Source organism: Colias philodice, chromosome 7, assembly GCF_061535455.1.
Source record: "Colias philodice isolate Cphi_HAF_F1 chromosome 7, ilColPhil1 Martin Lab GWU primary, whole genome shotgun sequence".
In the NCBI taxonomy this organism is placed as follows: Eukaryota; Metazoa; Arthropoda; class Insecta; order Lepidoptera; family Pieridae; genus Colias; species Colias philodice.
In genome coordinates, this window is record NC_143092.1 from 8,591,335 (window position 1) to 8,611,846 (window position 20,512).

At 31.8% G+C, this 20,512-nt stretch overlaps 3 protein-coding genes across 4 annotated transcripts in view; all 3 read right to left on the reverse strand.

The window, feature by feature from the left end:
• Positions 1-20,512, reverse strand: part of PCB (Pyruvate carboxylase) — a 132,691-nt gene that overhangs the window by 72,834 nt on the left and 39,345 nt on the right. The gene's annotated exons all lie outside the window — the stretch shown is intronic.
• LOC149487225 (uncharacterized) lies at positions 56-15,117 on the reverse strand. Of its 2 annotated transcripts, none has more exons than XM_089697495.1 (17): positions 15,034-15,117; positions 11,090-11,259; positions 10,744-10,904; positions 8,658-9,019; positions 7,738-7,964; positions 7,266-7,368; positions 6,816-6,940; positions 6,058-6,348; positions 5,262-5,543; positions 4,597-4,942; positions 4,004-4,160; positions 3,166-3,349; positions 2,285-2,480; positions 1,343-2,112; positions 804-996; positions 419-532; positions 56-230 (listed from the first exon to the last, which is right to left on the reverse strand). In XM_089697495.1, the coding sequence occupies exons 1-17, from the start codon at positions 15,074-15,076 to the stop codon at positions 157-159; spliced, it is 3,798 nt and encodes a 1,265-aa protein (XP_089553621.1). In that variant the 5' UTR covers positions 15,077-15,117; the 3' UTR covers positions 56-156. The 2 variants fall into 2 exon arrangements, with proteins under 2 accessions (XP_089553621.1, XP_089553622.1); XM_089697496.1 differs by lacking the exon at positions 15,034-15,117 and adding an exon at positions 14,178-14,332.
• On the reverse strand, positions 15,509-19,885 carry LOC149487226 (uncharacterized). Its single transcript, XM_089697497.1, has 3 exons — positions 19,790-19,885; positions 17,989-18,184; positions 15,509-17,144 (listed from the first exon to the last, which is right to left on the reverse strand). Exons 1-3 carry the CDS (start codon positions 19,874-19,876, stop codon positions 16,264-16,266), a joined length of 1,164 nt encoding a protein of 387 aa, XP_089553623.1. The 5' UTR covers positions 19,877-19,885; the 3' UTR covers positions 15,509-16,263.

Genomic DNA, 20,512 nt, shown 5'->3' on the forward strand with positions numbered 1-20,512 from the left:
TTGAAAGAACCAAAAACAATAAAAAGTTTTTTTTAAAAAAATTTTTAAAAAAAATATATAGATAAAAAACTGGACACTTATAATTATAACTCTTAAAGTTAAAGCTGTATAAAATATGTATAGAAAGTGGACGGATTTTCATATTTCAATAAATGTTTATGGCTTCAATACAAATTCGCTTAATTTCACATCCAGCGCTTTCAATATAGCTTCAGTGTTGCGCGGGAAGTCTGAAAACAAACAAATGTTTATTGTAATTTTTATAACCAACTTATTAAGAATTGCCAATTCTTATTATATTTTTTTATTATTTCTTATTATATACTTCTTCCCAAAACAGTTTTGCAATTTATGTAACTACGTACTTTAATTACACAAGGTACATAGAAATATGTAAATCGAAAAGTAATATTCTTACCAAAATCGTAATATACTGAGAGATCATAACCGGAATCCTTTCGGGATTCATTGATACATTCCCTCAAGGCATATGTTATACCATAGCCGGTACATACGCCCATTTCTCCAGCCGCTGAAAAATTGATATTTAACATTGATATAATTTAACAAATCAATAGGCATAATTGAATAATTTTTCAAAGTACATAATTAGATACAATAACAGCTTCTATTAATTAGCCTAGGATCTGTATAAAAAGTTAAAAAGATAACAGTTCTTCAGTTTATAGTTAATTCATTTAGATTATGATCCATTACATGGTACTAAAAATGAATATGTAAATATATGATTTTGATGCAGTAAAATTTTTCATATAACTTTTTAAATTAAATATTATACTAACTTTTGGCTCCCAAAACGCCTCTCGTATTCTTCGAATTGAATCTCAAATATACCCTATAATCGACTGGAATATCCTTCGCTAAATATACTTCATAATTAAGAGCTCTGTCATTTAATAATTTTCCAGTTATCTTATCGTAGACGAAGTGTTCAAATGTATGATAACTCAACCCTTGAATGTAGGCTCCTTCCACCTGTAAGTAAAAAATACATTGATACAAAAAATATATAAAGTTCTGATACGTTATAATTAAATTACATTCATCTATTCTCATTTCTGTATTGTAAAAACAAACAAATTTGAACTGGTTACCTACAACTAAATATTTTGCGATTAAAAAGCTCTTATTAAGATTTCACATTGTTCCATCTTCGTCATATTTCTTAATATTATTATTCGTTATTTTTTTATAGAAACTTACTTTTAGAACAACAGTTTATTACCATCAATTCCACAACATACATTCAGCAAATAAAGACAATTTGAATTTGAAAAACAAAAAATGGCAATTCTTTACCAAGAAAATATATAAAAAATACCTGTCCTATATCGACAGCTGGATTAGCGCTCAACCCCGCATCTTCAAGCGTATCAACCCTATTAATCTGGAACCTTCCAAGCAGAACATCCAACTGTACTTCACATATAGTAACATTGAATGCACTATATTCTTGTAACTTTGGATCCTTATCGTTCATCATATATTCAGCCACGAGGTCAATTTGCTCATCCCCAGCCTTTTGAATCAGTTCCAACCAGGTAGGATTATCCATTTTTGCTTTTAGCGGTGCTAATCTATCTTTTATTATTTGACACGCTTGCTGTATAGCGTAGGAAACGCTATCGCTAACAATACTAGACCCTGAGAAGACATTGTTAGCAGCAACGAAGGAATAGCTGGGTAAAACTGACACTAAATCTAAAGGAATTCCAAGTTCGTATGCGCAGACTTGAGCTGCCTTTGTATTCACCCCTTGACCCATCTCTATTCCTCCTGTAGTTACTGTTACAGTAGCATCCCCACGATATATGGAGACCATTGCTGAATAATTCCCATAGAACTCCACAGGGAAAAGCATTACAGCGATATGTAACCCTTTCTTCATCCAGCGATTGTCTTTATTGAATTGGTCGACTTCTGCCCGACGTTTATCGTAATCAGCTTGAACTTTTAACTTTTCTATCAATTCAGGGATATCGTTATCATCAGATCTCATGTTTGCTAGACGAACCTCTGTGGGATCTTTTTTTAATTCGAAAGCTATGCGCTCCATGACTTCTTCGATAGCGGCGATACCTTCTAATGTCCCTGAAAATAGTTACCAAGGCAGAGCCAAGTTAGTATAAGAATAAAAAATAGCCAGTAAAATATCTTTATTATTTTGGGGAAACGTAAACGCATATTAATTTAAGCAGTATTTAGCATATGAATAAGGTTTATTCTGTAACAAAATTGAAAGGAATCATGATATTTCACATACCAGGTGCTCGATTAAAAGTGTTAGAAGGTCGTTGCGTAAGAACTCTGCCAGTCTGTAGGTTATAGAAGCTAGAATCATAGCAGTTCGGAAAACTCCCAGCGACATAAGTTAATATGCCTTCGTTGTGTGTACATCCATCATCTTCGATTATTATACCTTTTAGATATTGAATCTTTCCAACGTCGTTTACTCCCACCTTATTAGGAATAAAATAAATTAGTAACATTATAGGTTTTTATCCCAAAGCCATCTTTAATCATTATGGATGGAGAATTTTAATAAAGCTCTAAGCTTTTTTTTTAACTTAAACTTATAAGTTGGACATTTCGTGAGCTTTTCATAAAGCTCTAAGCTTTTTTTAGCTTAAACTAATAAGTTGGACATTTCGTGAGCTTTTCATAAAGCTCTAAGCTTTTTTTAACTTAAAATAATAAGTTGGACATTTTGAGAGCTAAGCTTTTTTTTAACTTAAAATAATAAGTTGAACATTTCGTGAGCTTTTCATAAAGCTCTAAGCTTTTTTAACTTAAAGTAATAAAATGGACATTTCGTGAGCTTTTCATAAAGCTCTAAGCTTTTTTTACTTAAAATTATAAATTGGACATTTCATGAGCTTTTCATAAAGCTCTAAGTTTTTTTTTACTTAAAATTATAAGTTGGACATTTCGTGAGCTTTTCATAAAGCTCTAAGCTTTTTTTTAACTTAAAATAATAAGTTGGACATTTCGTGAGCTTTTCATAAAGCTCTAAGCTTTTTTAACTTAAAATAATAAGTTGGACATTTCGTGAGCTTTTCATAAAGCTCTAAGCTTTTTTCAACTTAAAATTTCATGAGCTTTCTTTTTAAAAATTAAGTAATTGCAAAATAAAACAACAAATACTTCATAAGTTAACTGTGCTGGTACTCTCCTGCCCATCGAAGTTATATTAGTTCCATACGGTAAGATAAAACGACAGGGTCTATTAAGGTTCCTTGCTACAAGAGCACAAGCGGTTGCCACTTGAACATTTCTGCTAAGTTTGCCGCCAAAACCGCCGCCAAGACGACGGACCTTTACGAAGACACTGAAATAATAATTCAAAATGTTGACGTAATTAATCTTAGGTACTTTCATAATTATTCAGTTACCAGACCATTTCTGCACAATAAATATTAGTTCGATTTAACAACTGAGCAGATTTTCACAATATTTGATATGGCGATAAAACAATATAAGGTTCAACTTATAGTCTCCATTTTCAGAACAGGTATATTTCTTAAACTAGCTGTGCTCCGCGGTTTCACCCACGTGGCTCCGCTTCTGTTGGTCTTAGCATGATGATATATTATAGCCTATATATAGCCTTCCTCGATAAATGGGCTATCAAACACCGAAAGATTTTTTTCAAATCGGACCAGTAGTTCTTGAGATTAGCGCGTTCAAACAAATAAGCAAACAAACTCTTCAGCTTTATAATATTAGTATAGATGTTACAGTCAAAACCCTGAACCGGTCAATATCCTTATTGACGGTTATTAAGCTTATTGACTAAATAGGTTAATATCCTTATTGACTGATTTTATCTGATAAACTGATTTTATCTGATTTTATTTTATCAGATAAAATCAGTCAATAAGGATATTAACCGACGCCTTTAGTCAATAAGCTTAATAACCGTCAATAAGGATATTGACCGGTTCAGGGTTTTGACTGTAGAATAGATAATACCAATACTCACTCGCTTTCCTTCATACCCAAGCAGCGAGCCACACAGATCTGCACCAAGTCGATCCACTGCGCAGTACTGTACACCTCTAGCCCTTTGTCCACGGGTATCACAACGCACGATATTGGCTCTATATAGTAGTGGTATTGGGCACCGATCTCGTATTTACCTTAAAAACAGACATTTCTTTTGAAATTATGGTAGCCGGAAATTATATTTTTCTGCTTTAGGAATTCGACGAAAAATACTTCGTCGAAAAACACGCACAAAGAAACAATATTAAAATTAAATAGGCCCACTTCAGATTTAACACGAAAAATTTATTTTACAAATTTAGGTACTTTGCGACATTAGTAGGTTAATACCTACTAATGTCGCAAAGTAGGTGATCGTAAAACCATTGATACTAGTAAATTTTCTAACAAATTGAATTTGATAGTTTATTCAATACAAGAAATTGAATGAATAAATAAACATTTGTTTTAAAACAGCGATGAAAAACAGAGAAAGCACTAAGATAGATACACTATAGAAGAATTATTTATGCATTTTCTTTATCCCAACCAAAAATAAAAGTTCTCAGCATATTGTAAATTAACATTTACCTTTAATAACTTTCCTTACATCCGACCCAGAGCCCTTCGGTATAATCTTTTCATCATCCCTTTCCCCTGCTTTGTACCGATCAGGATCTTTCTTGGCCTCATCTATCGTCAATACTGGAAGTGATTTCGGAACATCTCTATACGTCACTTTTACTTTATCAGCCATTAAAACAGCAAGATTTTCACTTTCAGCTACTAAAATGGCGATAGGCTGGCCATAGAACTTTATCTCGTTTTCTGCTAATATTTCTTCTTCGACCTCTTGGAGAGGAATGCCGGGGAAGGCGAAGGAATTTACTCCGGGGATATCTTTAGCTGTTAGTAACGCTATGACGCCGGGTTCTTTCTGTGGAGGTTCAAAGTATGTTCATTGTTAAGAACTAAAAAATTAATTATAAATAAAATTAGAACAGCGAAGTTTACTGTTTTTTCATTTTAATATTATATTTTGAAAACACACAAAGTGTACGATAAAAATTCCCGATGGATGAGCAAAATCGTGTTTTCCTTTTTTGACGAATGCGATATTTAAAATCTCGTGCTTGAGACACTGTTTAATACGATACTATTTATTAGAAAGCACATTTTCATATAACAAACTAAGTTTTTGAAGAATAATTTTACCAATTTGTACAAATTTTGACCACAATAAAATTAATACTTACAAGAATATCATAATCATACGCATCAACCCTTCCCGAATGTACTGTAGACAGTACAAAAGCCCCAAAAACATCATGTCGACTTGGTGGTATATCATTAACATATTCAGCTTCCCCAGAACTCTGTATTATCCCTTCTAACTTCTGTACCGGTTGGTTTAGAGGATATAACGTAGGGTCAGTTTGGTATTGTTGTATACCGGAAGATAGCGGTCGAGTTATTAGAGACGCGCCTGAGGAAAATCTGCTGGGGTAAAGGTCTGGTGGGGAAATGGTGAGGATGAACTGAAAATATAAGTTAAATAAATAAATAAGACGTATAGAACAATCTACACGTCGTTGCTCTACAAAGTACATACATGGTAGAGCAAAATCTGATATGCAGTTTTTCATTCGATAGACAAATGCTCAATGAGATAATTGAGAAGAATTAAATTTAAATAAAATTATTTTCATACTGATAAAATTATGTTGTTTCTTTTTCACGTTTAGAGTCAAAATTAACTGTTAACTTAGGAATCAATATAATAGAGGTTGCCTGGCAGAGATGGCTTAGAGCCATAAGGCCGCCATTTGTACATTTAAATCAATTAAGATATTATAAAATAAGATTAAACCCAATTGTACAATAAAGGATTAATTTATTAAACAATAATATTATTTACTTTTCTCACAATGTAGAGATAGTGCAGTCAACATATCCAAAGGACATGAAAAAGCTCACAATACCGAAACCATTCAAAAAATTGCAAGCTTCAGTTAGCTGGTTTTCATATTATAAAATAGATTATCAACTTACCTTATAAAATATACCAATAGCCAATTTCTTCCTGGTCATTGGCGAGGGTTCAGGTGGATTTTCTACAGGCGTAATTTCTTGATCCAAATGTCGTATCGCCTCTGACAATACTTTATTAGAAAACACATTTCTTCCCGTCAAATAATTTTCTGTAGCTATAGCGTGAGTAAAATGTGCTGATATATTGCCGAAAACTATAGTTGCTTCTTCAATTATACTTGTATCTTGGTTTATTTTGAAATTAAACGCCGCGTTTACTATGGCTAGAGCGTTTTGGCTCCTTGGTGTTATCTGGAAAAATAATTTTATTTATTTATACATTATTCTAATTTAAACTAGCTGATCGCCCGGGTATATTTCAAAATTTTCCACATTTATTATCGTATTCAACTAAAACTGAAAAAATTAATTGTCTGTAAAGTCGGTTTACTGACGATAGTTGAACGTGACAACGTCCGATTGTGCTTCTTTGTCGCTCGTTCCGCGCTCTCGCTCGCACTTCAAGCCTTACATGGAACGCCTCAGAGCGAGGTAACGCCGCATGAGTCATGTTTTTTCGTGCGTGCAGCCGGCTTTATCGAATTATAAGACGTTGTCACGTCAAAAAATAATCAAAAATCAATAAAATAATTCAGGCGTGCTTTCGTTACAAGTGATGCAACTAACACGGCATTTTACTATAGAACATATAATAATTTGTAAAATCTGTAATATATTTAGAAATTGATATTAGCAAATATTATAGAAATGTTATTTACCTTATAAGTCTTATAAATATGACAAGAACTCAATGGAGGGAGTTTGAAGTTTATTATAAGCCATCCCGACATATCATGAGCCAAGAAATCTGTGAGGGTCAGGGCTAATTCCTGTTGTGGGTTTTCTGTGAACGGAAACATTATATACAGAGGAACATTTTTGCTAAATTTCTACTTGAAAATGGAAATTTTTATGTTATTCTAGATAGGCCGTAAAAATACTGCAATTAAATCATATCTAGTAACAGAAAACCTTAGTAACGAATACACACAATATTTTAAAATTGTTTAAATAAAATGTAGTAAGTTTTATTCAGTTCATGAAAATATACTTCGAAAAATTTACAATTACTCATTAGCGATTTAAAAATTATTCCGTCAATAACCTAGATAGGTTCTTTAATACCTACTCAAATGAAAATGAAATATCTGCACCCAAAAATAACTTACTTATTGTAACAATAGCTCCCACACTTTCGAGCAGGAGGAATATATCGGATTGATAATCTGGTTTCATATGCTTTATCATCAGGTTTCCGGCTAACGAACCAATCTGCAAGCAATTTTGTGAAAATCTAGTAAAAAAAGCGTAATTATGATAAATAAACTAAGGTAAATATTTAAATACGCTAAATCGATTGAATCGATTATGATGAAATTGAGCATAGAGATAGGTATAAATAGCTCTCGGAATTAACACAAGTGAATTTTTATGTGGAATGTGGCGCATTATTACTACAACCACTACCAAATATGTATTTTTTAAAGTTTATGTTATTCTGGTACAAAACCAAAACACATTCGAGTATCATCAAAATCAATTCTGTGGTTTGCATGAAAGAGAATCATCCATCTACCCTCAGAAAATTGGAGTCTAAAATATTTTTAGTATTTATAGAAAATACATATTATATGTATTTACCCTTCTAACAGGAATATGGGCGACCAAATCCAAATGTTTCCTCATCTGCTCTAAGTATGTGAAATCATCTCTTGACTTTGCCTCGTTTTTAAATATCGTAATACAGTCCTCTAGCGTGATATTAGCTCCAAGAATAAGATTTTGGTCGAAGTCATATTGTTTTAAAGATGTGACTTCGCTTATATCTATAAGAATTGGCGGATAGTCGAATAAGTTTGGAAGGACACCTGAAAATATGATCAAATTAATAAAAACATTTTTTTGACATAGATTAAAATGTATACAATATTATTAATAAAAATCAAAACATAGAACCCAAATATTGTTATGTATTTTAAAACGCAAATTACGAGATACACTTAAAAAAATTTGAATGCAAACATTTCAATAAAAAAATAATCGGTTTATTTTAACAGTTAGTTACGTGTTAAAAGTAGAATTAATTAAATGAACTGATAAATTTATTTTAATCATAATTGCCTATTAATTTGGTTCGTCCTGCTTTCAATAAATACTGTGAATACCTTGTAAATTGTAATATAGTAATTTACGTGAATAATTACTACATTACGATTTGTAAGTGCTTCCCGATAGTGTAAAAAATTATTTGGAATTTTAATTATTGAAGATGAAAACCCGTAAAAACGCGTAAATACCACAGAACAGTTCTTTGGCATATTATGATAATATATGCAGTGTAACTGCATATACCTATACATTTTGTAAAATTAAATTGTAATACTGACATGATTTAAAAGAGCAACTATCGAGTTTCTTGCCGGTTCTTCTCCATAAATACTGTTTTCCGAATCGGTGGTAAATGTTAAAATATGTAATGACGATTTCAAAGTGCTCCTAGAAGAAGTCTAATTGAATAAATAAATGTTTGAGTTTGAGTTTATTTACGAAAATAAATTTACCTTTAGCAGTGTTGCCATCAACCAACATATAATTGTCTTGCGCCTGTTGAATAGCAGTAAAAATCTCATCCACAGTGTAAACTTTTATGTACTTTTCATGACCATAGTCTATTTCTATCACGCTAGGATCTTTTATCATACTCCAATCGCTGTTAATGCTATCTGTGGAGCATTTTCGTTCGCATATTTTCTTTGTTTTACTGCAGATTTTCAGTTCTTCTATATCCATTAACACGTCTTTAGGGGCGTCGGTTGCAAAGGATTTTATGGTGTCTAATATTGGCCTGTATCCAGTACAACGGCATGTGTTGCTTCCGAAAGAATTTTCTAGTTCTGCCATCGTCAGGTCTTTATCAAGGAGGCTGGAAATAAAGGTTTTTTTTTATATTTTAGCATCTGGTTAACCATATTATAATATGATACACGTAATAATAATTAGGTATGCTTGGTTTGCGAATTAATTATTTCATTTTATGGAAATATGCAAATTCAACTAACTTGAGTAATTTACTTAATGAATGAAGATAATGATATACCTAGTATCATCATTTAAAGAGTGATTATTTTTATATCTAATAAATTTATATCTAGTAGACAATATTTTTATAAATTACTAAAAGGAATAGGTATAAGAAAAAGTTTCTAATCATTAGTTGTTTGATTAGAAACTTTTTCTGCGACGACCGATTGCATCTTTATGTTTTAGGGAAATGCTAATTATCTACATTTGGATATGTAATTAGTGCAAATGCACATATCCGCTAAAAGTTACCCATTAGGTACGCACTAATACACTTCGTACTGAAGAATGCCAAGGTACCTACTTAGCATACTTATTTCATTAGAAAACATATTCCGAAGAACAAGAGTCTATTATGAATGTATGTTTTGTTTTTCAATCCCCCTGATGAACTGGGCGCAATGTAGCCTTAGTGTTGTTTTCTTTTTAGCTAAGAATTTAATGACTTAAAGTTACATACATACATATATGTATGTAGTTCATTAAAAATCTAAATTAATTAACAATACACATATACATTACTAGCAATGCCCTGCGGTTTCACCCGCATAGATAGCGATATCGTTACAGTGAAGTCTACTATAGGTCGGACTATAGGTTTAATTTTTAATCACATGAAAATCACCTTTACCCCGTCCCGCACTACGGCCTTTTTTTTTGTTTTAGTGGGGAAATCTTTCATAGATACCCACGGCCTCCGGGGGAGGGGCCGTGGGTTATGTCGGATTCCTACCGACCAAAACCCCACTGTGTTCCGTCAAGACGCATATTGGTAGAATTCCTCCGTGACCCCCGCACTACGGCCTGCTCGAACAGTATACCTACTATTTTCTGTAGATTGACACTTTTAAAAATTCGTTATATCTTTTGAATGGAATATCCAATTCTTTTCATTTAAAAAGTATTTTGCTGGTATTGAAACAGTCTATAATAAAACATCATTTAATGGGATAAGGATTAATATATGTGTATGGATAACATGGTTTGATTACTGTCGGCACTTCTATTTACTTTGAAAACGTAAAAAAGTTGTTGTAGTAACATAACTACTGAAGATGGACATATGGTATCGCGGACTTTCTTGTAGATATTGATCCATTCTATAATACCGTAGAATATTTTTTTGTTCTATCTTCAATAGATTCCGCAGCGCACGCGATGACAGAAGTTTTTTTGAGGATTTTTTTACACCTTGGGTTACATTATTGCATTTTTGGTAAGGATCTCTAATTTTTTTGAAAATGCAATATAGCCTATGTTGCTCAGTAAAGATGCAGCTTTCTAATGGTGAAAGAATTTTTGAAATCGGTCCAGTAGTTTTTGCGTGAAAACCATACATACATACATACTTACAAACTTTTCCTCTTTATAATATTAGTATAGAAGTATAGATTGAAATACAACTAACATTTTCATGTAGACTGTAGAGCGTCAGCTCTACATTTGAAAGATACTTATATATCGATTTTTCAATTTTTATATGCATATAACGACGTCTACTTTCAAGGGCTATTGTTTATTATAAGGAGGAAATAGAGGGAAAAGAAACATACAAAATAAATATACCTATGCAACTGCATCACCCATCCCGGGGTGCAGTACCCACACTGCGTGGCATTGTTAGCAGCCATGCGTTTCTGTACTTCACTGTACCCAACGCGCCTGCTCCCCACCCCTTCTATTGTTGTTATTTCCCACCCGTGACAAGATACAGCCAAGACGAGACACTGCAAAAAATAATAATTGATAATATACCCATACATAATAACTACAGGACCGACAGGCATACTCTACAAATCACTACAATGTTTACTATACGATAATTTAGCAAATAAGTTTATATAATTATTTTCTTCACTTTTGAATCAGGAGTAAAAAGAGATTATTTTTATTTTTTCACACGGCTACTTACGGAATTTACAGAAAACGTCTCATATGTTCCGAAGGTGGGTCTGTAAGCGTGCACCATCACGATACAAGAACCACACACGCCTTGGTGGCACATGGCTTTCGTCCCGGGTAACTCCAAAGAATACCTGATGTAGGCATTTAGGGATAGGTAGCGTGGAAATCTGTTGTCGACTAGAATAATTATGAACTCTATGAAACTAATTATTGAGATTACAACTAAGTACAATATACATACATTTACTCAAAATTATAAATATGCCTGCGATATAAAGAGTCAAGTCATTAGGTACCTAAGTAGTTATATATTTTAATTTAGTAAATTTCAAATACCTACTAGGTAATCATAGTGGAACCATTCTCACATTCAACCAGGAAATATATTTGCTATTTATCTAGAACTAAGTAAGTTACATAAAATAAAAAGAACACGATGCAAAAAATAAATTATCAATATTAAAATAAAAGACATGACGTATTGTAAAAAGATTGTAAAGAACATATTATAGGTAGTTATATTTTAGCCACATTTTAGCATATTAATTATTTGATGAATCGTGTGACAAATTGTAAAATATTTTATTTTCATTAACGTTACCTATTTGAACAGGTGTGAAATTAATACTTACCATATTTATACGCAAAACACATAATTTTTGTATTTATGTGATTTTGATTTTTGTCGAAGATTAGAACAATATAATATTATTAAGCATAATCTTAGTTAGGTACCTATTATTGATAATGAATAGGTTGTATCGTCCGACGATATCTCTAAAACAGCGGGTAAATCTTGGATGCGTCTGGCCAAAGACCGCAAAGAATGGAAAAAACATGAGGAGGCCTATACGGTTATACCCGACTATGGGTGAATTAAGGCTTAAAAGAAGAAGAAGAAGAAGTTTAAAATACATTTCCATTGAGTTCTGTTTCTTACTTTATACCTATAATTTATACCTATTGTTATAAATAGAAAAAAATATATTTGTTTCCTTTGCGATTGTTAGAATATATAAATAGGTAGGTTGCTGACTTAGGTATACGACTATAGTCAATACATAGTATATATAGTATACCTAGGTCAATACCTATAGTGTCTGTCTAAACTCAAAATAATAATGAGCACTGAATTAATAATGTAAATTAACAAAATTTCAATATAGGTATTTAAAACATTTCCTTTCGTCTAGTTTTGAATGGGTGCGTACATAATTAATAATTATAATATTAAATTACAGACGAAAAAACTTTAGGTTTTGTAAACTAAACATGTGACATTTTTGTCCTTATTATACAGCAAGATCTTTATATAAAATACTAGCTGTGCTCCGCGGTTTTACCCGCAGTGCTCCGCTCCTGTTGGTCTTAGAGAGATTAGAGAGAACATTGAAAGAATTTTTTAAATCGGACCAGTAGTTCCCGAGATTAGCGCGTTCAAACAAACCAACTCTTCAGCTTTATAATATTAGTATAGATAGAATTAATAACGCTCTAGATTTACTAAAGGCATTCAGGCCTTAGGCGGAAAAGTTTATTGTGTGCGGGAAAATTCGGTCGGTAATAATATACCTATTCTTCTTGGCGCACTACATAAAATATTTCATAAACAATAAACATGTTTATAATTTAAAATAATTATTATTTAACAGCGAAAATAATGTTTTTAAAGTGCTTAGATTAAATCCGGCTGGCTGTAACTCTATAAACTAATATAATAAATCTAAAGAGTTTGTTTGTTTGCTTGAACGCGCTTATCTCAGGATCCAGTATCCACGAATCTTATTTGAAAAATTATTTCCCTATCAGATAGTCTATTTATCGAGGAAGGCTAGCTATATGTAATATGTTATCATCAGTCATCACGCTAAGACCAATAGGAGCGAAGCAATGCGGGTAAAGCCGCGGGGCACAGCCACTATACATTAAATACATGTTATTTAATTAAAATAAACCTTATTTATTACGTATATTATTGTGTTTTACACGTGTATGTGCTTTTACGAACAGCTGGTACCTAGGTAGGTATAGATATTATTTTCAATGAAATGAGTTTTTGTCAACCAGCTGTTACAATAATAATATAACGACATAATAATAGTTAGAGGCACAGTTAGAGGCTATTCAAATGATGGTAATACATATATCTATTATTTGTCATGGACATTATATTTATAATGTAATGCGAACTCCTTGCATGAAACGTAGATTTTCTTGGAAGTGTGGCCATGGAAATTTAAATTATTATTTATTATTCTATTATTATATTAATAAGTAAATTATTTATTTTATAAAATTATAATAAATTCTGATCTGATATATATTGTATGCAGCATGCAAATTGAATAATATTCTTCTAAGAATCTATCAGATATAATTGTTATATAACTTATTGATTGAATCATGCGTAGTAAATAGATTTAAAGCGCCTAGAGGAATATGTGCAAATAAGTGACATTCACTTGTTTATTTTTTTTAACAATACAATATAAATTACATAAAAATATATTAAAATATATAAATTATATTGATCCAACTTTGGAATGAAAATAGTTTAACACGGTGGATTAATTTTAGCTAGTAATTAGAGGGAGAAAGTTTCTGCCATAACAAAATATTAGTCAGTTCTTTAAAGAAACGAATCTTCAATGGCGGCGCTTATCATTCCCTCTCGCTCACACACGGCCGTACGGTATGCAAAAAAAAAATGGAAAAATAAAATCACTAAAATGTATTTGATTTTCCCTATAATAGTTTTTATCATAAATTTACAATGACAATTATGCATTTGCGAAAGTAAATAATGTTTTCTTGGAATTTGACAAAATATGTTCTTTGGGAAAAGTTGTTCAGTTTTATGGGCTTATTACAAGTATTATGGGGATTTTATTACATTCTGTATACGTAAATATGATAATTCATATAAATACACAAATACAATAACAAAAAAGTTTGTCAACAAACAATTTGAAATAATTAATAAAATAATTATCAATTTACGTTATTTTTATTTTCTTTTTTGCTGATCCTACCATCTGTCAAAGTCAGCTTTGGCCGCCATTGAAGATTCGTTTCTTTATTGAACTAGCTAATACATATGGTGTCTATCCTCGGATAAAAGCTCTGGACCCACGGTATCTTACAATCTGTGACCCAGGTGTATGCTTTAGCTTTTATCTAAATATCAATGTTACAATATGATTGTACAAGTTTTATATTTTCCTTATTGTATACAAAAAGAATAAAACAGTGTGTGAACGGTTTTAAACTATTGCCTCGACATGCACTAAACAGGTTTTTCGCGAATGTTTAGGTACCTAATTGTTAATACCAGATTACCAGACCAGTGGGAACTACACTTGGTCTTGGTTTGGATTGAGCCACGATTGAGCAATAACTAGTTGTTATGGGCTCTATTACTACATAATATAGGATAGCATTTCTAGCACTCTGTGCTCTATGTTTAAAGTTACTTGTCGTTCTTCTTAGAGCTAGATATTTTTTAAGAAAAAATTATACATCGAATTTATAGCCTTATAGGTATTTAAACCAAATAAATAACCTGCTGACTTTGCACTTTCCGAATACTTATCTAGTCTATCGTAATTATTTTCTAGTCACATCTGTTTTTTTTTTGTATTGAAATATGTAAGTATAAAATAAAACACCTTACCTATACATATATATACATATAAATACTAAGTAGTAAATACAAATAAATAAAATAAAATAAACACATATTACTTTCGCATTGCATATAATTTAAAGGACAGACTATCACTAGGTTGTTTGCAGTTTTTGGCAGTTAATTATCTTTTCACTTCCTTTATTTTCAATGAAAAATTTAATAGCCAAAGGGAACCAACATTATAAACCAAATTTTGAATTGTAATCACAACCTTTGTTGACATTTTTTTATAAAATTTTGAATTTTTATGCCAATATTCTTACCCCGACATTTTTTCCCGTTTACTGCAAACTCCACGTACGTCATGACGATAAGTTGGGCATAAACTGACTGCACAGTTGTTACCTCCGTTGTTTGTGCGTTAATGATACCGAAATTGTTTGTAGGTCGAGAGCTGGTTGCTAATTTTATTTGTAAGTTAAAACTTAACTAAGTACGGAAATAAAAAAAAAACGATAATTTTATTTGGTATTTAGTTTCATAACATTAGTTAAATGCTATTTATAATAAAATTTTAAAGATAAGATTATTTGAAAAAATTGATCATGTGGCGGGATTCGAGCCCGTGGCCGGTGGCCGCATCCAGCTTTGAAATAAAAAAAGAAATAACAAAATTAGTACTCCTTTTTAAGACTTAAAAATTAAGCTAATAATTATTTTGATAGTATTTAATAAATTCCACTACTTTAATTCGACGTTTCTTCATTGGCAATCTACAAATTAATTAAAACAATTAAATAATGAAAACACAATTTATTTAAAACCACGATATACTTAATTGCTATACATTACGTAATATCATTGATATTTGGTCATTAAAAATTAACGTTACAAGGCACATTTATAGTAAGGCAGATATGAAAATTTTATCTTCGGCTAAATTATTATTTCACTGTTCCTTATAGTCTAAGAGCTTGTGCTCTTTTTTAATTTTAATATATTATTTTAAAATACATGATAAATATTTTTAAATGCAGTCTTGGTGTATACCTGTATTACTAATTTGAAGATAAAATAATTAACATTTGGCACAAAGTTAATCCTGAAGATATAATCTAAATTGTTGTAGAAAACAATATTTAAAAAATAAAAGATGAGGTACACCTATAAATTATCTAAATCACTTAAAAATATTGACACAGCAATACAAGAAAAGCATTACTAAAAATCAATTAACTAAAAGGTACAAATATTTTAACATTAAAAAAAGCAAAAAATTTTTCGCCGATTCTAAAATAAATGAATTTAACTACATAATACATATACATAATGGTGTTCAGAATACATCTCACTAAAATCATCGATAGATATGCATTTAAAAATTATTATTGTTTATTTAATTTAAAAAAAGTACATTGGGTATCTCGTAAAATGTAAATCCTTTCTGACTTAACATTATTTTATGCTACTATTTCTGATTTAAATTTTTTGTATAAAAAAAATATGCATAGAAAAAGAAGTTATGCACAAGTAATGTATCTAACTAATATTACCTATTCTATAGGATCTAGCAACATTCCTTGAACAAGTTTTATGTTCGATTTAATATCTTCGCTGTCCGCCTCCATCGTTTCAAGCTTATCCTGCACGTCGATCAAGAAATCCTTAGTAAAATCACCCTTTTTCAGGGCAGTCATACAAAAATTGGTCAATGCTTTGAAGCATTGCTTTCTCTGAGCATTATGAGGCTGGTTGTCCCATACAGGAGTAGCCCGCACGTAACTCCACGCTAAAAACACGTATTCCAAGACCGATTCCCAATGCTGAGATTCAACCAACACCTTCCCTTGATCGACCAAACACTTTTTAAACGCGGCCAGATGTGTCGAGACCCTCGAATAAGCTGGTGAATCCGTCTTCGATGTCAGTCTGGATGTAGGGAGACTCTTGAATATGTTCGACTTCAAATAGTTGAGTCTCTCTTCCAAAGGTGCCATATCAGGCACCGGCATATCTTTGCGAATGTCGTCTTCAATTTCTGGGTGTTTGTAGGTGATTTTCTTTATCATGTTGATCAGCTGGATAGGACTGAGGCCCTTTAGAGCTGTGTCTATCGGCCCTTTGTATTCGGCGTCGAAGGATTTTTCTAATCTGCATCGCTTTATAGGTGGCGAGGCTTTAACTGGGCTGTTGATTTTGAACTTTTGCGGAGTACTAATGTCGCTGAAGTCGATCTTTTCTGGGGTAAGGGGGACGCGTTCGACATCTCCGAGTAGTAGACGTTTTCTGGGGGTGGATCTTAAGGTCACACCAAGTTTGGGAGGAGAGTGGCGCGAGGGCGTATTCTTCGGGGGTGTGCGTATTAAAGAATGGAAAGTGGAATTACGTTTTAAGTCGATGTCTGGCGACCAATTCGTTGGAACACGCTTTCTTCCTGTAAATATAAGTATATTTTACGTTATAATATATACGGGTAGGTACTATATTAATTATCATTAATTTAAAATACAAGTTCAGAACAAGAAATTTACAACTTACAAGATAACAAGTATTCATGGCTGATACTAATATTTGGTGAAACAGTATTTTAAAAATAATATACACTGTAAATTGAAAAATACTTGTCCAATTATTATTAATAAAGTGTTCTAGTTTTGCAGAGGACTTGAAGTACGTCATTTATGTACTATTATTTATAGTTACTTTCTCCTCATTTATGTAGAATATATTACAATGTGTGGAAATATCGCACTTATTTTTCACGAACGCGACCTTCTCTTGCAATGCTTGATTTCACCTTAATTTACAAACAATTAACTGAACCTGTACTATTAAAATAACTACATACAAACAGTACAATTACCAAATGCATAATTATTTTCTTTATTGCGAAATATTTATGACATCCTTATTTAAATTAACAATTATAGTCAAATAACGCGCAAATAGTAAACAGAAACAACTTTTTCCCATTTAAATATTGAAATAATTATCGAAAATTCTTCTTTGTGATTGTACAACAAATATATTGGTTTAAACGAAATATAAGTGGTACACAAATACATTTTCTTGTATTTGTGTACCACTTATTTTTTCGTTATATGCACTGTATTAATTTTTACCCATTATCAAATAATTTCAACTTGGTGTGGTACATTAACCCATTGAGCCCCGAACGGCCCGATCGGTCCATGACACAATAGATTTTCTATTGTGTCTGTGATTCCGGGGCCTGAGTTATTAAATGGTTAAATAAATAGTTTTCTAAAACTACCCACCTCTCTGCTGTATCAATTGTTCATCAGGGGACGGTGCTGGGCTCAAATACCCAGAGGGCAGTGAGGGAGATACCTCCCTAGTGTTAGTTAGCGTCCGCAGAGGGGTTACTCGTAGGCGATCTAGTCGTGCGGGGATTTCGGCTAGCGCGGCGCGGGTTCGGCGAGGTGCGTCGGGGATTGCCCCCTCCATTGTGGTCTTTGTGAGAAATAAATACATAAGCAAATAAATCTATACTAATATTATAAAGCTGAAGAGTTCATTTATTTGTTTGATTGTTTGAATGCGCTAATCTCAAGAACTACTGGTCCGATTTGAAAAATTCTTTTGGTGTTTGATAGCCCATTTAACGAGGAAGGCTATAGGCTATATATCATCACGCTAAGACCAACAGGAGCGAAGCCACGCGGGTTAAACCGCGGAGCGCAGCTAGTAAATAATATAATAAAAATGAATACCTGAATAATGGTTTTATAAAGGCACAAGGAACATTCATATGAAGAGAAAACACAAAAGGGGGGCAATGGATAGAATGTCTGCCTGGACAGCTAGGAGTTAAATTTTGTTCTAGATTACCTGGTAAACTTCATTTCACCTTTTTTATGTTTTTAGACATTTTAAACTTCTCTAGACTACAACTTCATTTCATAACCAAACAGCAATTGATTTTTACAATTAAAGTTACATTTATATGAAAATAAATTACTATGTGTTTGTTTCATTAATATTGAGAATGGCTGAACCGTTTGAAATATTTAATACTATAACACCATCTTCTTGAACTTAAAATTGAAGTCATTTTTTAATCTATTTTTGTTTTTCTAGAATGTTTAAAATTAAGCAATAGACCAAATGATACTCATTTCATTTGCATATGATTTTAATTTAATAAATTCAAAAACATTGGTTTACACTGTATTTATTTGCAGCATTGACACCAAATATGATACAAAATTTCAGTGGAAATATTTTAAGGAATAGAATAGTCAGTTCAAGCAATCATTATGCTAAGTAGGCAAGGGTCAATCCAGGTAATTGTGAACTTGGGTGATTGGAAACAACTCCACTTACACTGTTAATATTCTAATTTCTAAATAACTCTTAGTATACAACTGTATATAATATTTAATTTTATAGATCCGGTTCAGGTTTTTCAAACCTTGTCCTTGTTTTTTTATTGAAACAAAACAATGCAATACTGAGATTACAGTGCTTTATTGTACAATAGAGGGTAGTTCTTTAAAAATTGTTCCTACAATACCTAAATGAGATATACCTTGTCATTACATGAATCAGCCACTCAACAAACATATAATATAGATAGAAATTAGATTACAAATTCTGTTACACTACCTAAGTTACAAATAAATTAATTGCTTAGGATCATAATTATATCAATTTATAAGTTATTTACTTTAAATATCGCACAACCTACCTATTAACTATCCATAAACTTGTGAATTTGGGTTAAAATACAGCGTTCATAGTCACTTACTTCACCCTATGCCTACTTTTTTTTTAGAGAGCCGTACAAATAAGTAAACTGTTGTTTTCGAATCTTCGGAAGTTAATCTGTAGATCCTATGATTAGTGTACTAGGAATAAGATATAAAGACGTAAATATTAAAGAACATTCGATACAAGGGAAGTATAAAATAATTCCCGCGTAAATAGTAATCAAAACTTCTTTATAAACCTAAGCGTCAGTTTTATCTTCAAGTTTGGTAGCCAAAATTGAATGTGGAAAAGCCAAGAATAGTATTAAAATATGATCACAAAGATAATTTATTCTTAGAAACCTACCTTGTCTACGTATTTAGACCCTCTTGCTGGTATTTTATAACACACACATTTAATAGCAAAACACAAAATTGGCGCACAATTTGACATTCAACTGTTTACTGTTATTTGTATTGACAATAGTTGGACAATAGTCAATAATGAACAATTTGTCTATGGAAATTAAACTCTGTGGTTAACGTGTGGTTAAACTCTGTTCATAGATTACAGAGTAACAAAGGCCGTATATCCACCTGCAATTAAACTCGCGGAAGTCTTCAGTCTTGCACTCTTGCATGAGTTATGTACTTGCAATATCGTTTACATGTCCTGCAATTTATTGCTGCAATAAATGTCATGCGAGAAGCTCGCGGATCATACTATCGCAACTTATCGCGGAGGTCACGCCAGATCTTGCGAGTGTCGGGATAGGAATTTTACTGTCACAATTTTTCTATTCTATTTTGTGAAATAAATCGTATACTATAATAATTTATAATGTGTACTATTTATATGTAAAATGATCTAATGAACTAATGTAAATAATATTTTGTTTAAATAATAACTTACGTAAATTAGTTAAATCATAAAATTAAATAAGCATAATATAAACATATTGTATGCCAATTTGTTGGTGAATTGTGCGGACATGAAATTTATTATAAAAACTTTGTAACCACAATTCAACAAATAAATTTTCATTTCATTTCATTTTCAAAAAATAATCACTTTATTCCATCTTAAGAT